We start from the raw sequence: 20,817 nt of genomic DNA, 5'->3' as shown, positions 1-20,817 counted from the left end.
TTGATATATTTTTAATTTCCTTTCATAAACGGAGTACTTGAGTGGCTTTATACTTTTAATTTCTGAGCTTGTTTTGAGCCTGAGTTAAAGTTAAAATGTCAATGTCAGTTCAATCATCTGTTTTACTCAGTCACTGTCAAAAATTGTGCAAAGGAAAGGTAAAGCGAACTTTAAAGAGGAAATTTATTTCGAAAGTAAGTATACATTGGAAGAGAAAGGGACATATAATTTTTTTAGAACTTAATACTATAGCTGAGTTAATTCTCTATTGTCAAGGAATTGGTATGTTGTTAAAACACAAATTTAATATTAAATTTACGTAGCTAAAAGCTAATGTAAAGCACAATGTTGGTGTATCTATAAAATGAGTTCTTTATTCACATTTATGGCCTGTGCAAAGATTATTTACTATTTAAAAATCATGATTTTCATTTTGCGATATTAGTTATTACACGTTATTTCATAATATCACCTCTACTGTGCAAACAAACAGAAGTTTACGTCTTAGTGCAAAAGTTACAATAGAAATGTACGTAAATCGGATCTGTTTAATTGTATTACTGCTATTGTATAAAGCAATATATAGCGGGTTTCAACAGACAAAATAACCCTTGTATATCATTTTCAATTGCTCTGTTTCATGTATAATGTAAAGTATAGTAGAAACTCCTGTTTTGTAATTGTAACTATTCATTAAAAAAAAAAAATGTTTAAAATTTATAGGGGTTTACAATTATCTGGACCTGTTTTTGTGTAATTTACTACATAATTTTTATTGAAAAATGTTATATTCCAGGTGTATGTAAACTTAAAGATGTTACGGCCGTTGTGGGTGCTAAGGCAGGGGCGGAGGCGTGTGCGTGGTGTCAGCACATGGTCACCTTTGGCTACAGCATTCAATACTAGACCCACCTCCCGACCTATCTTCGATTCTCTAAGAGAAAGGACTGTGAGTATACAAAATCTATGATAACTAAGATAGTTATTATAACTAAGACTAATACAAAGAAAAATAGATCATTTTGTTCAATTGTACCTTTTACATAAGTCAAGTATCTATTTTTTCAGTTTCATATTTGTATTTTCTTATCTCATTTATGTCACAACCTGCACATTAATTTTGCTGTATCATCTCAGCATTGCTATTTATATAGGTATAAGTTGGTTATCTTAGGCTGCCTATATATAATACATGTAAATAAATGCATGCATAATAAACACTTATCTTTTTGCATACCTATACTTTTAAGTGCGACATTGAGTGTGACATAGGCCTAGGTAATTGTTGTTGTGTTTAGATTTTAATTAGATCATTTTTCTAGATTGAATTAATATTCTACATTCTCAAATTGCATTTGTTCATGTGAGCATAGCACAACAAGTACCTGCATTAGTTAACTTGACCATCATTTCTTCAAAATTTATCATGTTAGATTTTTTTATTTTTTTCAAATTTCAGGGATTATTTAATAAGCCAGAACTCACAAGTTTTGAAGGGTTTTACACTTTGAAAGAGCAAGCCATTGCAGCTACAGACCGCTTAATAGAAGAGGCCACTTCCAACCCAACACGGCCTATGGTAGAGATTTTTGATGAGCTGTCAGACACATTGTGCAAAGTGGCGGACTTGGCGGAATTTGTAAGGATTGCGCACCCTCAACCACATTTTGCGAATGCTGCAGAAGATGCCTGTATCAGCGTTAGTGGAGTTGTAGAAAAGTAATTATAATTCATTGTGTGTTTTCTATTAAATGAAAATGTTATAAATTCGTGAACTTAATTCTTTACTGCAATCATTTTATGTTCGAAATGCTGGATTGTGGTGCGCTGGGAGTATAATACAGCTACTCCAATTAAAATTGATCAAAACTTCAAACAGTCAGATTCTCGATTCTCGAATTCGAACACAGACTCGATCTCGCCGTCATTGCATAACCTTGTAGATCTGTTATGATTTATACAAACTCTGAGGTTGTGTGCGCTCTGCAAACAAAATATTAAAAATTAATGATACTTAATGATAAACCCAGGGGCGGCTTAACCTATAGTGCAGGGTGAGCAATGCACACGGGCGCCGCCGTCTTAGCGGGCGCCGCCGCGCTCCCTGAGACGGCTAAGAGCATCGTCTTGGACCATCAAGGTACAATAATGATATGACAGAAGCGGCCAGCCATCGCGGCGGCGGCAGTTATCAAACGCGAGCGTCCTATAGACGGCTTCTATTTCGAACATTTTGTTTCAACTCAAAATAAACCTTATTTCAGAGGTCAGGCCTAGGGGCCCCAGGGTATCATTGCACACGGGCGCTACACGAGCTAGAGCGCTGGATAAACCATCATAAATCATAAATATATTCCAGATTAAACACCCACAAAGGTCTCTACGAAGCATTACGCGACTCTGTAGAGCGAGGTACGTCCGGCGACCAGCACCTGGCGCGGCTGTTCCTGTTCGACTTCGAGCAGAGCGGCATCCAGCTGGCGGAGGGCCCGCGGCGTCGTGTTGTGCGCCTCAACGACCTCATCCTGCAGACCGGCCAGCGGTTCATGGCGGGCGCGGCTAAACCCAGGAGGGTGCCGAGGGATGCAGTCCCGCAGAACGTTAGGCAATTGTAAGTTAACAGACTTGAAGGTTGATTTGATGCTTATGTTTTTAGTCTGTTGTACTAGATAAAGTAACTGTAGTACTGATCAACCTATGTGGAGATTCAGTCCGACAATAGTAACAATTAATGGTAAAAGGTATTAAGTGAAAGTTCCATTTCAATTTGATAATTATATAAATCATCTTATATAGAAATGCAATATTGTGTATATAATTCTCCCCAACCAGTTTCAGTACCGAAGGCGACAGCGTGATAGTGAGCGGCGTGTACGCGGAGTGCGGCGAGGCGGCGGCGCGCGAGGCGGCCTACCGCCTGTACCTCGCGCCCGACGAGCAGCAGGAGCAGCTGCTCACCACCACGCTGCGGGCCAGGCACGAGCTCGCCGAGGTGTGCGGGTTCAACAGCTATGCGGATAGGTGAGTGGCATGTTGATGAAGGTCGCACGTAAATATAGACGTGTTAGTTTAGCTAAATTAAATAATATTAAATAAGCAGTGCAAACACCCAACAGATATATGCATGTTTTTTATAGTTTAACCTAGCGATAAGGTAGATGGGTTACCTTTTTGAAAGTAGTCAACATAGCTTATAAACAGCAACACCAGAAGATTTGGACAATTAGTCAGCCAAACAATCGGGCAACCAATTTACCAATACGTCGGCCAACTAATCAGCCAATCGATTGATCAGTCAGCCTACCAGTTGTCCGACCCATAAGCCAATCAATCTACTAAAAACCAGCCAAGCAATTGACAAATAAGTCGACTAACCAATTCGCAAACCAATCGAATAGTCACACGTGACGCAATGCACGCGTTGCTTACTTTTGGCGTCGGCGCTGCGGATACTTTTTACGCCTACATTGTAAAAATGCCAGTGGGAAGGAGCCTTAAGGTATATAAAAGAAAATTGCTTACTATTGTTTCAGAGCCATTAAAGCAAGTACTATGGAGACTGCGACCAACGTCGGCAAGTTCCTAGACATTCTGTCTGACAATCTACACGACCGGGCCAATATTGACTTTGAATCTATGCTCAAAATGAAACGGATAGAAACACCATATCAGGTAATCATATCCTGTCACAAACAATAGTTAGTAATAAATCAATGTTAACTAAGTGTGGTCAAAACAAAATTTGATAAATTTCCTAGGCAATATATTAATTTGTCGAATTTTAAACTTGACTAGGCAACAATTGGTTGAGATTAATTGACTAACGGGTAAATTTTGACATAACCTCAATTCCCAGGATAAACTAATGTGCTGGGACACACCATACTTCACGCACAAGGCGAAGACGCAGCTGCTGAACGTCGCCAACTCGGACTTCAGCCCATACTTCTCGCTGGGCGGTTGTATGGAAGGCCTCAACATGCTCTGCCAGGAGTTGTATGGCATCACATTGAAATCTGAGGAAATGTTACCTGGTAAATTTACACATTAAATCTTGTAGGTTTATGATTTTTGTTGTAAAATTCATTGATTGGTAATTGAAGAAATTATTCTGTAATTGCTTGTATCTTTATTATTCAGTGTATTACTAAGTTTGGTGTGGTAAGTGAGACATACTTTTCTGAGGCGTCCTCCTCCTCCCGTCCTCCAGGTTAGTCCTCAGGGGTAGCCGCGTATCTGTGGCCGACTTCAGGTAGGAATATCTAATCCTAACTGGGGTTAATTACAGATGTCCATGGGCGGCTGTAGCCACTTACCATCAGGTGGACTACATGTTCCTCTGTTACTCCTATATTATAAATAAAGTGTGTTTCTATTTAAAGTTACTTCATTATTTCTCTTTTGCAGGTGAATCATGGGCGCCTGATGTTTACAAATTGGCGGTTGTTCATGAAACAGAGGGATTACTAGGATACATATATTGCGATTTATACGAGCGGCCCGGCAAACCACATCAAGATTGCCACTTCACAATCCAAGGCGGGAAGCTGCTTCCTGATGGAACATATCAGGTGAGAGATAATAATTTCAACAATTAATTATGTATCCGAGTTTTTAGTCGATTGGTTAGCTGATTTTTTCATTGACTGGTTGGACGATTAGTTGGCCAATTGGTTAGTCGACTTGTTTTCAATTGGTAAACTTAATTTTGGATATATTGGTTGGCCGAATAATTGGACCGATTAGTTTGCCAAATTATTAGCCGACTTGTTGTCGATTGATTTTTCCGTCGGTTGATTTTTTTAATAAAAAAAATTAAATATTTTTATTACATTCTCTAAATCGGGTCTGAAGAAGTCCAAAAAAAATTGAATGTTGTGATGCGGTTGCAGAACCCCATAGTGGTGATAATGCTGTCGCTGCACGGCGGGCACCGGTCGGGCCCGGCGCTGCTGTGCGCGGGCGCCGTGGACAACCTGTTCCACGAGGCGGGCCACGCGCTGCACTCCATGCTGGGCCGCGCGCGCCACCAGCACGTGGCCGGCACGCGCTGCGCCACCGACCTCGCCGAGCTGCCCTCCGTGCTGCTCGAGTACTTCGCCGCCAGTCCGCAGGTGAGTGCGAGTGGATACGCACGTACATGCGCGCGGGCAAACATACAAATACACAAGTAAAGGCACATATATGCACACACACGCATACAAACAAAAGCTTCAGCGCCCGCTACGCCAACACTCATATGGGCGTATGATCGCATGTGTATACGTACGCATGCTTAAATACATAAAAATGCAATGATACACGCATTCATAAACGCATAGACACACAAGCAAGTAAGCAAGAATGCGCTCGCATTTACACGAATATAAAATATTTTTTCTAAGCTGTGATCTGAAAAGCGGCAGTCTCATATAAAAGGTCAAAAGTAATACATCTAGACAACATTATAAGGGGAATATTTAGTTATTTTTGTATTTCTGTATCCACAGGTTTTTTTTTAATTAAAAATGACGCAATCAAGTAATCTGGTTTGATTAACTTTTACAGGTAATTCGCCGGTTTGCTCGTCACTTTCAAACACGAGAGCCAATGCCCGAAGACATGCTACAAAGATTATGCGCTTCGAAATACTTGTTTGGTGCAAGTGAAATGCAATTACAGGTAAATATGTCAGACTAATAAATTTATTTATTTATTTTATTGATCTAATAAAGAACGGCCGAGGCCACTTAAACTAACTAGATCTAACATACAGAAAATAAATAAATAAATATTCATATCCTCACTCTATCACGTGGTACACAGGATATTTAAATGAAAATTCAGGCTTCTAGCTTCATATGCAATGAAGTTACAGGGGGTCAAAAATGGGCCGAATTGCTTCGAGAAAAGAATGGTACGGCCGTGCCGCTTTTTTTGGCTCGACTTGGCGGAGGCACTACCGTGCCTCCAGATTGCGACCCTATGTAACCACTGAAATAGAATTGTAGGAGTATATTAGTGTGGTGCTATGATTGTAAAACATTATTAAATTAAACTTAAAAATATATAAATTTCATAAAATTGATCATTATGGTATTTTTAAGGTGTTCTACTCAGCATTAGATCAGCAGTATCATGGACCTAATGCGGCGCTCGTCGGCCAAACTACGGATGTACTTAAGAAAGTTCAGAAACAGTATTATGGGTTACCATACGTTGAGAATACGGTAAGCATTATAATTTAAGTTAAGGTGCTTTAAATTTAGTTAAATGTCAAGTATGAAAACATTAATGATTATAATATATACCATACTTTCTGCACTGAATGGAGAGCATGCACCAAACCTAGATAGACATTGTTATATTTCGATCTTTAGTAGGCTAAAATGTTAGTGTCGGAGCTTCTGTTTTATTGCTGCAGTGTGGTGTTCATTTTTGACATTCGGAAGGCAGATATATAACTTAAGGCATCCTGTTTCAGTTCAGAGTAGTAATGTTAATACATGTTTCCTAAGTGTTAGATTGAGTCTGATTGAATTCCCACGGAACATACATATGTACTATTGTATATTATCCGCAGGCGTGGCAGCACCGCTTCAGTCACCTCATCGGTTACGGCGCGAAGTACTACTCGTACCTGATCTCGCGCGCGCTGGCCTGGAGCGTGTGGAAGCGGCACTTCGAGGCCGCGCCGCTCAGCCGCGCGGCCGGCACCGCGCTGCGGCGCGGCGTGCTGCGGCACGGCGGCGCGCGGCCCCCACAGGTAATACGATATAATAGCTTAATTAATAGCGGTGTTAGCATAACATAGCATCATAGATTAGTAAAGATACTTCGTCGCCTTGAAATTGAATGAAGCCACAAACGGCTTATTAGTAAGTTCTTTTTTTTAATTCTTGACAAATAAAAACAATTTTAGAGAAAATTTACAAATAAATACTGCGTAATTAACATAAAAAATAAATCATTATTTCAAATATTTTAGGGACATTTTAGCACGGAGACGTGGCAAAATTTTTTTTACGCAACTATTTCAATTCTCAAAACTGAGTACATTTTCTTGTTAGGAGTGAGTAATCTTTACTAATCTATGCATAACATTAACAGCTTAATTGTCCTAAAATAACAATGATAGATATAACATTTATGCTCTGGTATAACAGAGGTAATGTAATGTATCAGTTATAATCAAATATATCGGTAACAGTCTAATATAACCGTATCATAATATGAAAACAATATCTTAATATAACAGCGATAGTCTATTAAACAAAGATAGCTTAATATAGCAGTTTAGCACGAATTCCCACACATTTAGGATTAAATCTCAGACAAGGCATCTCTCATTTGTCCAAATTATAAATTGTTTTCGCTTAATTTAACGGCGAAGGAAAATATGAAAAAAATTACAGGGCTGCATTGAACTTAATAATATAATAATGATAACTCTTCAACAAAGGTCAATACTTACTGTCATTTATGGGCAATTAGTATTTTGTAAGCTTCGGTTAACATTGTTATATTATGAACAACATAGCTGTTCACTTACTTATTACATATTTTTGCGTTTTCAGGAAATACTACAAGAATACTTAGGCATAGAAATTACCCCAAACAACTTAGCCTTAGCCCTAGCGGAGGAGCTGGACTACCATAAGGACAATCTTGACAGAGTATTCAGAATTATTGACAAATAAAATAGGACGAATTCTCCTTAGATGTGTTGTAAATTAAAACCTAGATTGTGTAAGATAGGTAATGTTGTACGCCGTGGTTTTAGAACGATAGTTTTGTGTACAGTTGGAGAAAATAATGAGCTTATTGTAGTATTAGGCTGCATTGACAGTGAAGTGTTTTCGTTGACAACTTTATAATTTATCTCTAATCGGGCTTCCTAATGTTGAATTTTACGGATGTCGTTTTTAAATCTGTCGTGAGTCGTGAGTAGCACATACATTTAATTCACAAAAATTTTGAAATCTTCATTGAGTAATAGACAATATTTTAATTTATTTTAAAACCTTATATTTGAATATAATGTTCTTCTAAGATTTGGGTGCTATCTATTGTTTACATGTACAAGATGTTTCAATCACTAACTTAGACTCCGACTTTTACATAATTAATATTCGAATTTAAATTTGCTCGTCCTCGTGAGTCCATTTGTAATATCGACGACGAATTGGCAATAACTCGTAACTCAAAAAACGCTACTTTACATAAGAAGAAACGCTACTTTAAAAAGACATGGAACGTGGCAGCACCGCTTCAGTCACCTCATTGGTTACTACGCGACTTTCACACTTTAATATTTTGCTCAATTTTCAACCTAAGGACCCAGGTCTTTAAGCTTAAGACACCAGTGTCTTAAGACCGACCTATGATACGTCATTTTAAATTCAAATATGCAAAAATCGCTTTTGCGTAAAAAAATTAGATGGGAGTTATTGCAACTACATCGTCGATATATTGATTATGTAATTTATTTTAATCAAAATACAAAAAAGATTGAAGGAATTTAATAAAATATTCATTTAATTAAATTTTATGTCTTCCACCCTTTAGTAAAACAATTGAAAATCAGAAACTTTATGGTATCGTATTTTTTTATCTAAGAACTGATTTACAAATACTTAATTATTATAATAAACATTCGATTTATTACAAACGTGATTTTAGATAGTATTATTGTAAAATATAGAATCTGAAACGTAATTATAATTACTCTTGTCACTGTTAGGTTAAATGTAAATAAAACAACTGTTGAAAATTATAAATAGTTTTAATTGCGATCCCTCCTGAAACTGACAACCGGACAACACAAAAACAACCTAGTAATTTACATAATGATGTGAAGGCTAGACAAAATTATTTCTGGATAGATTTATTTATTAAACTTAAATCGTAAATTAGGCTTATACCCTAAATTTAGAACGCTAGCAATATAGCAAATATATGCTAGCAATTACCATAAAGCTATCGAACTCAACTCTGAACTTATGTTACACATAAAATGTACAGCAATTATTTATGAAATGTTCTGGAATATACATAAAGTAATTAAGTAGACTCGAAATGCAAGACATACACTTTAAAGTATTACATCAGTCAATTAGCCTAATCATTTACTTCTCATTAAGAGTTTACTTGGTCACCTCGTGTATATGGAAATAGCAAGCCAACGATAATGCGTCCTACGTAATATTATTACGAATAATCTTAATGATATTTTGTACATACGTGCATAGCATAGCTATTCACATATCTACAAAATTATCTGGGAGATTGGTTGAAACTCGTTTCGTAGGAGGGACATCCATTGTCTAATATCACACGTTACTTCTCTAGTGTGGGTTATATTTAAGTTTTATTTATAACATTATCATGTATAGCGGAGCCAGATTCGGGCCAGGGAGAAGGAATACATCTCTTTAGGCCGTTGGGCCTCGGCCCGACCCAAAGCGTAAAAAGAGACGCTGCTAACTTTCTACACTCAAAGTTGAAACTATTTCATAAAAATCGTTTTACCCATTACAAAGATAGTACATTAGTCGAAGGCAGTTATCACTTACGATACGAAAATTTCACAAAAAATAACATTAAAACCGTAAACGAAAGCTCTAGGTGTTTAAGAGAAAATCTTACATTAATGGAACCACTGCACAATTTTATGTATCGATTATTGCATCAATGATGAGCAACGAGTAAAATTTCATTCGTATGAAACGTTCCATCTCTCGTGCCCTTAGTTTGAGGTGGAAATTCATTTTGATGGGCACAGTCAGCTGGGGCCCGACGCGTGTTATTTGGTATGGGGTGTCGGGCGGCGGCGCGGCTCTACGCCACGTAGTTGTATTGGTTGGGGTTGTCCTTGTCGCGCTCCATGTAATCGCGATCGATCAGTGACTCTATGCGCTTCTTTAGGTCGGCGGGCTGCGGACGGAAACAGTGAACGTATTGTTAGAGTCGTTACTTAAAGTTATTAAACAAATAATATGAACATGCTAATTACGTTAATGTTATTTTAGTTTAAAACAGATATTTAATGACAATATTTTATGAAACCAATACATAGCACGTATATGAAATTTGAGTAATACGGGTACTATTGTCACTAATGATAAAATCTGCTAGATTATGCTCGTATTATATTTGTATTGTAGCTTCTACATTATCCGTAATTCGTATAAAAAGGAGTGGTGCCGTTTTACGATACGATATCGGGCGTCCTATGCCGCGGCGTGACTTCGCCGCGTGGCGCAGGGTTTACGGGCCTCGAGGAATCTCTTCCCTTACCCGGCCAATCTCCTCAGTGGGTACACTGCCCAGCGGTGTTGTTAGCTGCCGTGAGGCAGCCGTTCAGCATTCGGCCCGCCCAGTTTTAATACTATTACTAAGACAGTGTGACAGTGATGCTGTTGTACCTTGACGGGGAACTTGAGCTGGTTGTACAGCTCGGAGATGAGCAGGTTGTGCGAGAGGGCCTTGCGCATCTTCATGACGCGCACGATGGCCGCGTCGATCTGGTACTGCCGGTCTTGGAACACGCGCTCCTCTGTCGCCTTCTGCTCCTCGCTCTGGTGGTCAAGGAAACATTACTTTTATTGTTTTTATAATTCAGTTTTGCAATGTCGGCCCTTAAAATATCTAAGTTATTTTTTGTGTACTTTGAAAATATCGTTTTATTGTAGTATTATTCGTATGTGAATGAAGTGTCGCTTATGACTGCTGTTGGTTTTATATTCCATTGCTGTGGAAGAGGTCATTATACTTTCTTCTATAACAACATTTTGGAGCATTTGTACAATGCTGCTATAATGCATATCAGCGTGTTATAAATGTGTATTATAAATTGTAAGTTGCTAAATAGGTCCCACAGCTTAAATTGTTTAGACATAAAAGTTTTTCCGTCAATTTTTTTTAAATATTAACGTACACCGTAAGAAGATTTACACTCTATCTACTATTACTAGTCTAATTTTCAAATGAAATTAACACAAAACATACGATGCGATGTATAAACATAAACATAACAAGTGAGCAACAGACCGTCTCCTTCATCTGTATCTGGTTGATCTTGATCCTGAAGAGCTTGTTGGTGAAGTCCGCGTTGAACGCGAAGTGGTCGGCGTCGTCCACCTCGCGGCCGCGCGGCGACTTGGCCAGCACGCGCGCCTTGCCGCACGCCAGCGACTGCAGCGTGCGACGCAACTCACCCTCCTAAAACACACAACGCATTTAATTTAACTTTTTGCATTACGTTTTTCTTTGTTTACGAGGGGGAAACCTTCAAAAGGTACCCGACGACGTGGGAGCGACGCCGGGTTATGTGGGATTTTTACCGCACTAAAGCCTCCCCGGTGGCCGTCCTCAACGCTTGTTGGAGAACTCCAGGATCTCCGAGGGAACACAACCGGAAAGTTTTTGCATTACTAAAGTATATTTGAATGAAACACACTGCTCACACGAATGCTAGTTTAGTACTGAGTAAGTACGGAACGTCAATATGCCGCGTATATAGATACATAACGTACACATCAATTACAAACTTTTGTAAGTGAAGCTTAATGTAAGCCATGAATAAAGTTATTCTTATTCTTAATTTGCTATACGTACATATAGTCCGCGCCAAACTGCTAATCCGCTCTGAAGTTGTTGCGAGCAGGTGTATTTTCTATAGCGGTCTATTTGCTACAGCGACGCGATTCATTTCTATATTCAAAGCGGACTAGCAGCTTTACGCAGACTATACACTGTGTTTAGAGTTTCGTACAGGATGTAAGCACATGACATCCGTTCGTCTATCTATTATAAGTAAAAGGTAATCACAGATGAATTAAGACGTAAGATAAAAACGGCCAATTTTTGTATGTTCTTCTTACAAGTTTCAAGGTAAATACGGGTCTGTGTTCAAATGATTACAAGTCATAAAAAATAATTAGCTTTAAATAAGTCTTTTAATTAAATAAGTAAAATTGGCTTGCGTAATTTTATGGAATATTTAGCGATATTCAAATTGGTTACCTCTATATTTGTTGCGGTTTTAATTTCTTCAAAAGAGAGATTATCGCCGTCATTGAAAAGTAATAATACTAGTGCTTGAAATAGTGACACCTGTAATTCTTTGTTACCCTGGAAAATGAAACATAAGCAACAATTAACATAATTCATTTCTATATAATAAAACTTGCTGACCCGGTACTCTCTGTACCGCCTCAAAATCTATTTATCAAATATATTTCATATAAAATATAGCCTATGTTACTCGTGGATAATGTAGCTTTCGAATGGTGAAAGATTTTTTTAAATCGGTCCAGTAGTTTTTGAGCCTATTCATTACAATTAAACAAACAAAGTTTTCCTCTTTATAATATTAGTGTAGATAAAATATATAATGGTGTATATGTAGAGAATAAGTAGATCAATCCACAAATAATAATGATGAAATAAAAAAAAAAGTAAAACACTGTTAATTCAGTGATTAATGAGAATAACACTTGTAGTGTTTGTAAGACTCTTAGTTATATAAGTTAGCTTAAGCTTAGTATTAGTCAGTAATATAAAGACTTTAAAACATCAAGATACCTTTCAATACAACAAGAGCCTGCTTTTTTGACTATACACTAAGAATTAGTCTCTCTGATGCATAGATAAGTATAGAAATCTCACCGCCTTGTAATTGAAGGAAGCCATTAAATGGCTTAAATGGCTGACAATTCTGTGAGCCATTTAATGGCTGTCATGGTGTAATTTACGCGGAACAATGCCGATATGCGCAGTTACGTGGTGCAAAAACACGAAATCGAAGAAAAAGTGCAGAGAAATATCGTATCATTCATAAATGCTCTAAAAACTACATTTTATGAATATTTTTCAAACACGTAAATAGATGACAGTGACAATTTCAATTGTCAAAACTGGTTAAATTTTCTTGTTATGAGTGAGTAATCTTTACTAATCTATGGTCTGATGTGAATAAGTTGGAAAGACTACCTGTGAAAAGTGTGCTCGCAGTACGCAGTGTCCGAGCGTGGCCTGCCACTGCAGCTTGCGGCCGGAGTGCTTGGCGAGGTAGAACTTGGCGAAGTGGTCCTGGTGGCGCGTGAGCTCGGCCGGCAGCCGCACCTCCACCGGCGGGTACGTCGGCCAGAACCCCATCGTCAGGATGTACACGGACAGATCCAGCCCGCCGCCCTCCTGCGACGCCGCTAGGTGCTGCAATGGCATCGATAGTTCGATACATATAATGTGTCATTTGCAACATGTCATTCGATAAATGTAAGTTTGTATCATATAGTCAGAGCCAAACTGCTAGTTTGCTCTGAAGTTGTTGCGAGCACATGTAGTCATACAATTAGCTATGGCGACGCGATTCATTTCTATATTCAGAGCGGATTAGCAGGTTTACGCGGACTATAAATGCCATACGAATTACTCTTATATCATATTTTTGTATAAATACTTTTCTTATATTCTGACTCTTTTATGCATAAACAATTTACAGTTTGGTGTACTTGGCTATGTAGATAGAAACTTGATTACAGCAGTTTGCATGACCATATTATGTTGTTGTAACAAAAGAAATTACCCTACTATAATATTATTACTATTAGACTATAATTAAGAACAAATGATATCAAAGCATTTAAGTAACATAAAAATAACAGTTGCAATTAATACAAGTAGATTCCAACAAAACTAACTCTTAGTCAATACTACAATAACTTTATACTAGTAAAAAAATAAGAAAAATCATCTTTAATTCCAATCCACCTACCTGTTTATATGTAATATTGATATCCTTCGACAGTTCCATATCCTTGAACATGCCTTCCAGCTTGCAGGTGAAGCCGCCGCCGCACTCCTGCTTCAGCTTACTCAGCATTGACTTCTCGGCGTCGACTGACGCGGACTTGCCGACGAGCAATCGCTTCGCGAGGTCTTTCTTGTAGAACGCCTCGAACACGTCCTTGCCGTGGATGAACCTGAACAGGACCATTATCTTGTCGAGCAGCCTTTCCAGTTCCTCCTCAGTCGCCTCCTTGTTGCCAGCGCGCAGCTTCACGTCCACGAATTTGGCTGGAAATTTAAAATTGTATCACATTAATATACATTGTTTATTCATTTCCACTTAAGCTTAATATATAACTGGCCTCTATTGGGTTTAATTAACCATACTAATATCACATACTCACTTATCACTTCTCATTCTGAGAGGAGACCCATGCCCAACAATGGAACAGTAATGGGTTGAAGACGATTGTCAATAATTCATGCCATAAGGTCATATAGCATAAAAGGAATAGTGCACCTTCAAATTGTAATTTAAGTTATTAAGTGCTATAGTACCAATCTGTTACCAATGAACATGACAAAGCATTCAAGTAATTGGTGGATCACTACAGGCACAGCTTAGTTTAGGTTTTAAAAAAAATTCAAACTACAATTTGACTAAACAACGTCATACGACACAGTTACCTAAGGTAAAATATCTGATAATATGGATAACATATATAATTGCAGTACTGCATATTTACCAATAAGTTCCGCGGGCTTATTCTGGCGCTGGTTGATGAAGTACTCGAACGCCTCGCGCATTGAGTACAGGAAGCGGTCGTTGCGCTGGAAGCACGCGCCGACCACGTGGTCGAGCTGCTCCTTGAAGTCCAGCAGCTCCGCCACCATCGTCTTGTCGCGCTCCGGCTCGATCACTATCGTGCGACCTTTTTTCTGTAAAGGACATACAGAATTTTTTTATAATATAGAAGTAGTTGACGAGCACGCAGGTAAGTGGTCACTGCCAACTGCCAAACTGCCAAGTAATCAACCCCAGATAGGATTACACTAACATTAGGACGCCTTGTGTCATGGGTGCCATGAATACACATAAAGACTAATACACAAAAACCCAGATCACAAAGACCCAATCTAAATTCATCATTTAGTTTAGATGTCTGTCTGGCTGGAGATACTACCCTCTGGGTGTCAGAATGCTATGGTGACTGCTCGGCTATGCATTCATCTATTCTTATAATGATCGCTTACATACTGTGTTATTCAAGGGCAGTTTTAATGAGTAAGAATCTCACTGAAAGACATATCTTTCAGGTCAAGTAACTTTAAAGATTTCCTCATTTAGGAAGACAAACAATAAAATATTTACTGGGATTGCGCTGTCACCTATCTATCAGATAACAGAGATTACCAAAAAACAATAAATCTTCTTAATGGAAGACTTTTTTGATAGTTGGCATACAATACTGATTTTACTATATTAAATGAATGATTACTATGATAGGATTGTAGATTGCAAATGCACATTCTTTGGCACCAAAGATAGGGTGAATAATTCCCATTATATATTCATATTCAATTTAATCTTTAATTGCAAATGCAAATATAGACGAAATATTCTATACTATTTAAATAGATACATCCTTAGTAAATTATTGAATTACCTTTATATAAGCATTGAAGTGATTGCAGAGTTCATTGAGGCCGTCCTTGACGCGGCTAAAGAGGCTGTAGAGCGTGGTGAGATCAGCGAGCCGCGGGCCGTCCATTAGCGACTCCAGACCCTTGCTTAAGATGCCTGTCAAATGCTCGCTCAATAGTTGACGCTCGATCGTGTGGATTAATTGCCATCTGGTTAAAAACGGGTAAAAAGATGATTTAAAGAACTATATTGTTTTTATTTTGATAAACAAATTATTGTATGCTGTGATAAATTTATTATGTGATTCATAAGGATATATGATATCAAATACAATATGAAAATTATAATATATAGATTGTAAAGACGTTTGAACTATGCATGCTCAATTTTTCATTTGTACTTGTATCTGTGTAAATGTACAGGTTTCTACAAGATCTCAACCAGAGAGCAAAATGGTCAAATCTGGCTTATAAGATATTATCATTTTTAAACCTTCAAAACATCTAAGAATAAAACATCAGAGCTTGCAGGATTGTTTATAAGTCGTATATTATTGTGGTTATGAATTTAATTTAAAGTTTTAAACCACGTTATTGGGAAATTCTTACATAACAAATAATCGTCCTTACTTGGTAGAGGGGTCCAGGTAGTGCAATAAGCGTTCGTTCTCCTCGCGTAGCCGTTTCTCCACGTGCGCCAAGTACTGCGGCACGGCCAGCTCGCGCATTAACCGCTGCCCCTCCGCCGCGTAAAGTCTCTCAGTGGCTAACAGGAATCTGGAATTACGTTGCAATGTGTTAACATCACTAATATTTGAACAACGAAGTTCACTGGAAATTAATGTAACAAGCAGGGAAAATAAACCTTAAATCATCTGGATACCATCAATATTACATCTATTACAATAGTTAAAACTTAGAGTAAACAGTTATCAAGACCATAATAATATGTTTCAAATGAAACTACAATAACAGGCAATAAAAATAACTAACAAAAATATATCAAATGATGCACTTAAGTTATAAATAAATAAATAAATAAATATCCTAAAAATTGATTGTTACCTTGACTGTTGAGATCCAGACAAATAATATAGCATAGTTTAAAGCTAAAAAAAAAGCATTTGATATATAGCATCATTTGTTAGAATTTGCAGAGCACTGACACAACAGACACACAGCGTGACAACTATAACAGAATAAAATAACAAAATAAAGAATCATTTACTTGTGTTCAAACGCATCTTGGTATATTTGTAGATCGGAAAGCATACGCAGCAAACTTTTGAGCAGGGAAATATCCACAGAGTCGCCGCCGCGCTCTCGTTCTATTAGGAGTAGCAGACCGTCAACTGTGCGCGTCTGCACTAATGTGTTCATTGCTATGTGGTGTCGGAACAGATCTAGGCCCATGTCCCTGTAAACCAGAACAATATGTGACGATATTGAGTATACCTTGCTTATGACAGAGTTAGGATTTGGTAAATTTAAATTTAAGACAAAAAGTTATTGTAGTATAATCCTTTGATGTATCAATGAATATAAAATAAATGTAATAGAGACATTGAAGAAGGAAATAGATTTCTGATACTATAAAACATCACAATTCTCTTATATCTCAATCAGTTAAAAATCTGTTTTTGAAGCGAGTTAATAATAAACAATTTGCACTTTAATTCAAGTCACAGTTTAATGTGTCTTTTCTAGCCAAATTGAAATCTACCAAACACTCCACCAGTCTCCCATATCACATTAAAATGTAAATTATAGTACCATATAGAGTGTATGCTTGGATTTTGCAATACATAAGTTCTGTCTAGGTATAGGAATATGCTGCGGATCATGATCATCTGGCGGCAGTGTGCCCGCCAGCAGTCGTCCATCCGCTTCAGGAACACCTGGCGGTCCATGCTCTCCGACAGGAACTGCTCTATGTTGGCCTTCACATGAGCCTCCACCAGGTTTGTCAGGTTTACATATAGTTGTGAAGCCATCTGAAAATTTATTTAAAGTCTTATTTTCTATTTTTAAATAAGTAGTAGCAACTAGCAAACAAGCATGCAGTAACCAGTTTCATATAAAACAGTTTATGGTGGAACAGTGATATGTTAGGGTTTTATTGAAGGATACCTTTGAGTATCTGTTTAGAAATCTAAATAAATAAGGAGTTCTGAAATCTGACTTTCATTGCTACATTTTTTTTCTGACATTCAATTTGTTGCTGTTTTTCTTTCTAGAAGTATTGAACGAAACACCTTGTGAAGTGGTGGTAGTTGTATTGACATTCAAAAAGTGCTCTGTAAAGAACCTACTTTGAATAAAAAAAAATGATTTGATTTGATTGTACTTTTATGGTAATATTCTATAATGTAGTGTAGCATTCCCCACCAGTATTTTGTGTTGTATTTGTTGCATGATCATAGATGTGATAGCTAATCAGAAGATTTAGTCAAAATACCTCATGTAAATGTTTTTGCTTTAGCACAACCTCCATATAAACAAGCAGCCCTTATTAATGATATCAAAAGTCAAAAATAGGATGGTAATGTCATAGTAAAAACTAATAAGGGATCTTTTTTTGTTTGTTTGTTACTATTGTTGAATCTTTGTGATTATACCAGTCTAGTAATTAATCCTTTAATTGGATTGTTTATAATTGGTTTTAACTGTAATAAACCTAATCAAATATGACATGATTTGTCTAGACAGCCTTGCTACTATCATTTTGGAGCAGGTAGAGACATGATACTGAAAGATACTTTATAAACATGCAGTTTGAAACAATTATAAAAAAACTTTATTGCATTCTTACCACATACGTACTTAAAATCTTTCATCATTTATTTTTAATAAAAATCAATAGCCGCTCTTAATTAATCAAGGTTCAAGAATATAACATAATACATTTATATAGTAAGAAAATCTTTGTTTACCAAATAATATTTTTTAATTGAATAAAACAGAATAATTGTATCCAAATTCGGTTGGAAACTCAAATGCCTAGTACATTGCTATCATCTATTGCACTTATACAAAAGAACCAATAGCATTGCATGAAAACATTGATAAATGAATAATTTTGCATTGAATATCAGAGAAGATAAGGATAAAGGTAAAGGTCAAAGATGCGACCTAAAATTGCTACCAACCTTGTGACTGCACATATTCTCTACTGCTTGGTACAACTCCTCCAGGGAATAGGCGATCGCCTTCGAGGTCTGGATGGCGATGACCGCCTCCCGCAGCTTGCTCCATGTCGTCTCCTGGTAGTTCTCTGGCAGGTTCGGTTTGCCTGCAACACACGCACCCGTTAGCAGATGTCAATAAGGTTATGACATGACGACTAAAACCGTAAACATACTTTTAAAGTTCTTTATAACTAGTTTCTTTGTCGTCGCGCCCGGCTTGTTCATCGATGAAGACGTCATCTTTATGGTTCCGTTCGAGTTTGGGTTGAGCAGCGAGAAATTGGATTTCTTTTGATTGGCACTCATATCGTCAAATTTTGCTCTTTTACTGCACTGGTCGCTAGGTTGATGTGAACGTTTTTTACACTGATTACCACCCTCCTCGGCCAGATGTGGCGTTTTAGCTAGGCCCGACATAAGAAAGCATGATATGGCGGCAGCCACAATATTAAATAATGCGATTAAATCTAATTAATTATAAAATACAAATAAAAATAGAAGCACTCAGTCATTATACGACAGCTACCACCATTACGACGAGTTTTTTTTACTCAGCAACAGAGGGCGCAATTAACACTGCAGCTGTCACTTATACTTTTAAAATAAAGAAACGTCGATTTGGATTCCGATGATATGGGCCAATAGAAAAATCATCACAGACCATATATTTGATATAACTATATTGAAAATAATGTTGTGCTAAATAGAGCAAATAATGTGTGAGTCTTGTGTGAGTACTTACTTGTGAACTATAATCGTAATGTCACTGGCAATATCGAGTTTTTATTTCTTCTGGTTCTTCTATAACTCACTATTGTATTTTAGTAATCAGCGTCATCTATGTGTTACTTATTGAAAGTTTTAACTTTACAAAGTTTCCACTAGATGACACTGTCTTCTAAATTATAATAACAACATAGTGCGGTCGGTGAGACCGGTTTAGGCCATAGACGCCATAGTCCACCGCGCTGGTCAATTGCGAATTGGTAGACCTCACAGGTCCTCAAAACATTTATTTTTCAGAACAGACTTTTCCGAGGCGTTCCAGCTTAGTCCTCAGGGGTAGCGGCGCATCTGTGGCCGACCTCAGGTAGGAATATCTAATCCTATTTGGGGTTAATTACAGATGTCCATGGGCGGCAGTAGCCACTTCCCATCAGGTGGACTGCATGCTCGTCTGCTACTCTTATATTATAAAAAAAAAAAAAACTCTCAGGCGTGTATTCTTTCTTATAATATTTTCCTTTATCGTCATTCAAGTTACAATGAACTAAGATGCACATAACTATGAAAAAATAGATATGCGTGTCGATATTTAAACCTCAAACTCCTAATGAGAGGATGAGTTTCAACTACTAAGCTATCTAAGGATTCGTAATAATGTTATTATATTTTTTCCTACGAAAATGTTACAATATTTTTAAATGGAATAAATATAAAGCTGCTTTCTTTGTATTGTTTGATTCATGAAAGAATAATAAACCATGTTATAACCTACTCAAATGTTTCATTAATTAGTGTGTTTATTTTATTTCTTGTTGCACTTTTGACACACATGCACTTTAGAGTTTTTTATATGCTGTTCATCTTTAGTGCTGTTTACGATGTAAAAAACCAGAAGCTACGGACTACTTATTTTATAGCTGAATTTTGACGCTTATTCGAAAGTTGTATGTAAACTCCTGAAATTTAGAAATATCGATGAGTTTATTAATTTGATGAAAAATTCCATTTGACACTTAATGTATACTTAATAAAAATACTGATATAATCTATATTTACTTAATTTTCTACGCCCTAACTTGAATACAAAGTAAAAAAAAGGCTAACTAGTTTTAAATAGGATTCCACTTACAACATCTGTGTGAAAACACTTAGCAGCTGCAAACATCGCTCACAAAGTGATTATAGTCGCGTTGTCTGAAAAGTACGGGTGTTATTAAACGCTTAATTCTAACATCTTTTGCTCTTTAATATCTCGTATGAAACCGTTGACTTATGAATTCAACGAAAGGTTTCTTAATCCTACCAAATAATAAACAATTTTTAATATAATTATACATACCTACCGAGTTAGACTTAAACACTACACTATTCATTACAAAAAGCTTGTAAAATTTTGATTATTGATAAAATATTTCTACTTATTTTAAGCATACCTTCTAGAATAAAAAAATATATAACCTATACGAAATATACAAACATACACAGC

At 37.1% G+C, this 20,817-nt stretch overlaps 2 protein-coding genes across 3 annotated transcripts; one reads left to right on the top strand and one right to left on the bottom strand.

Moving 5' to 3' along the window:
• Window positions 1–146: 146 nt before the first annotated feature.
• Window positions 147–8,759, top strand: LOC140750301 (mitochondrial intermediate peptidase). Of its 2 annotated transcripts, none has more exons than XM_073083756.1 (13): window positions 147–194; window positions 797–949; window positions 1,460–1,719; window positions 2,360–2,611; window positions 2,833–3,021; window positions 3,534–3,672; window positions 3,857–4,034; window positions 4,408–4,571; window positions 4,893–5,114; window positions 5,548–5,661; window positions 6,087–6,209; window positions 6,563–6,745; window positions 7,557–8,759. In XM_073083756.1, the coding sequence occupies exons 2-13, from the start codon at window positions 815–817 to the stop codon at window positions 7,677–7,679; spliced, it is 2,082 nt and encodes a 693-aa protein (XP_072939857.1). In that variant the 5' UTR covers window positions 147–194; window positions 797–814; the 3' UTR covers window positions 7,680–8,759. The 2 variants fall into 2 exon arrangements, with proteins under 2 accessions (XP_072939857.1, XP_072939851.1); XM_073083750.1 differs by lacking the exon at window positions 147–194 and adding an exon at window positions 197–282.
• On the bottom strand, window positions 8,746–19,165 carry Cul4 (cullin 4). Its single transcript, XM_073083741.1, has 13 exons — window positions 18,779–19,165; window positions 18,567–18,709; window positions 17,191–17,411; window positions 16,646–16,834; window positions 16,048–16,194; window positions 15,441–15,627; window positions 14,520–14,712; window positions 13,760–14,061; window positions 12,976–13,197; window positions 12,007–12,114; window positions 11,032–11,202; window positions 10,407–10,559; window positions 8,746–9,915 (listed from the first exon to the last, which is right to left on the bottom strand). Exons 1-13 carry the CDS (start codon window positions 19,020–19,022, stop codon window positions 9,820–9,822), a joined length of 2,376 nt encoding a protein of 791 aa, XP_072939842.1. The 5' UTR covers window positions 19,023–19,165; the 3' UTR covers window positions 8,746–9,819.
• Window positions 19,166–20,817: the final 1,652 nt, after the last annotated feature.

This window comes from Epargyreus clarus, unplaced genomic scaffold (assembly GCF_041222505.1).
Source record: "Epargyreus clarus isolate Ecla_fem2 unplaced genomic scaffold, WU_Ecla_fem_2.2 ptg000003l, whole genome shotgun sequence".
In the NCBI taxonomy this organism is placed as follows: Eukaryota; Metazoa; Arthropoda; class Insecta; order Lepidoptera; family Hesperiidae; genus Epargyreus; species Epargyreus clarus.
The sequence above is the reverse complement of the archived record's forward strand: the minus strand, read 5'-3'. Positions and strand labels throughout refer to the sequence as shown.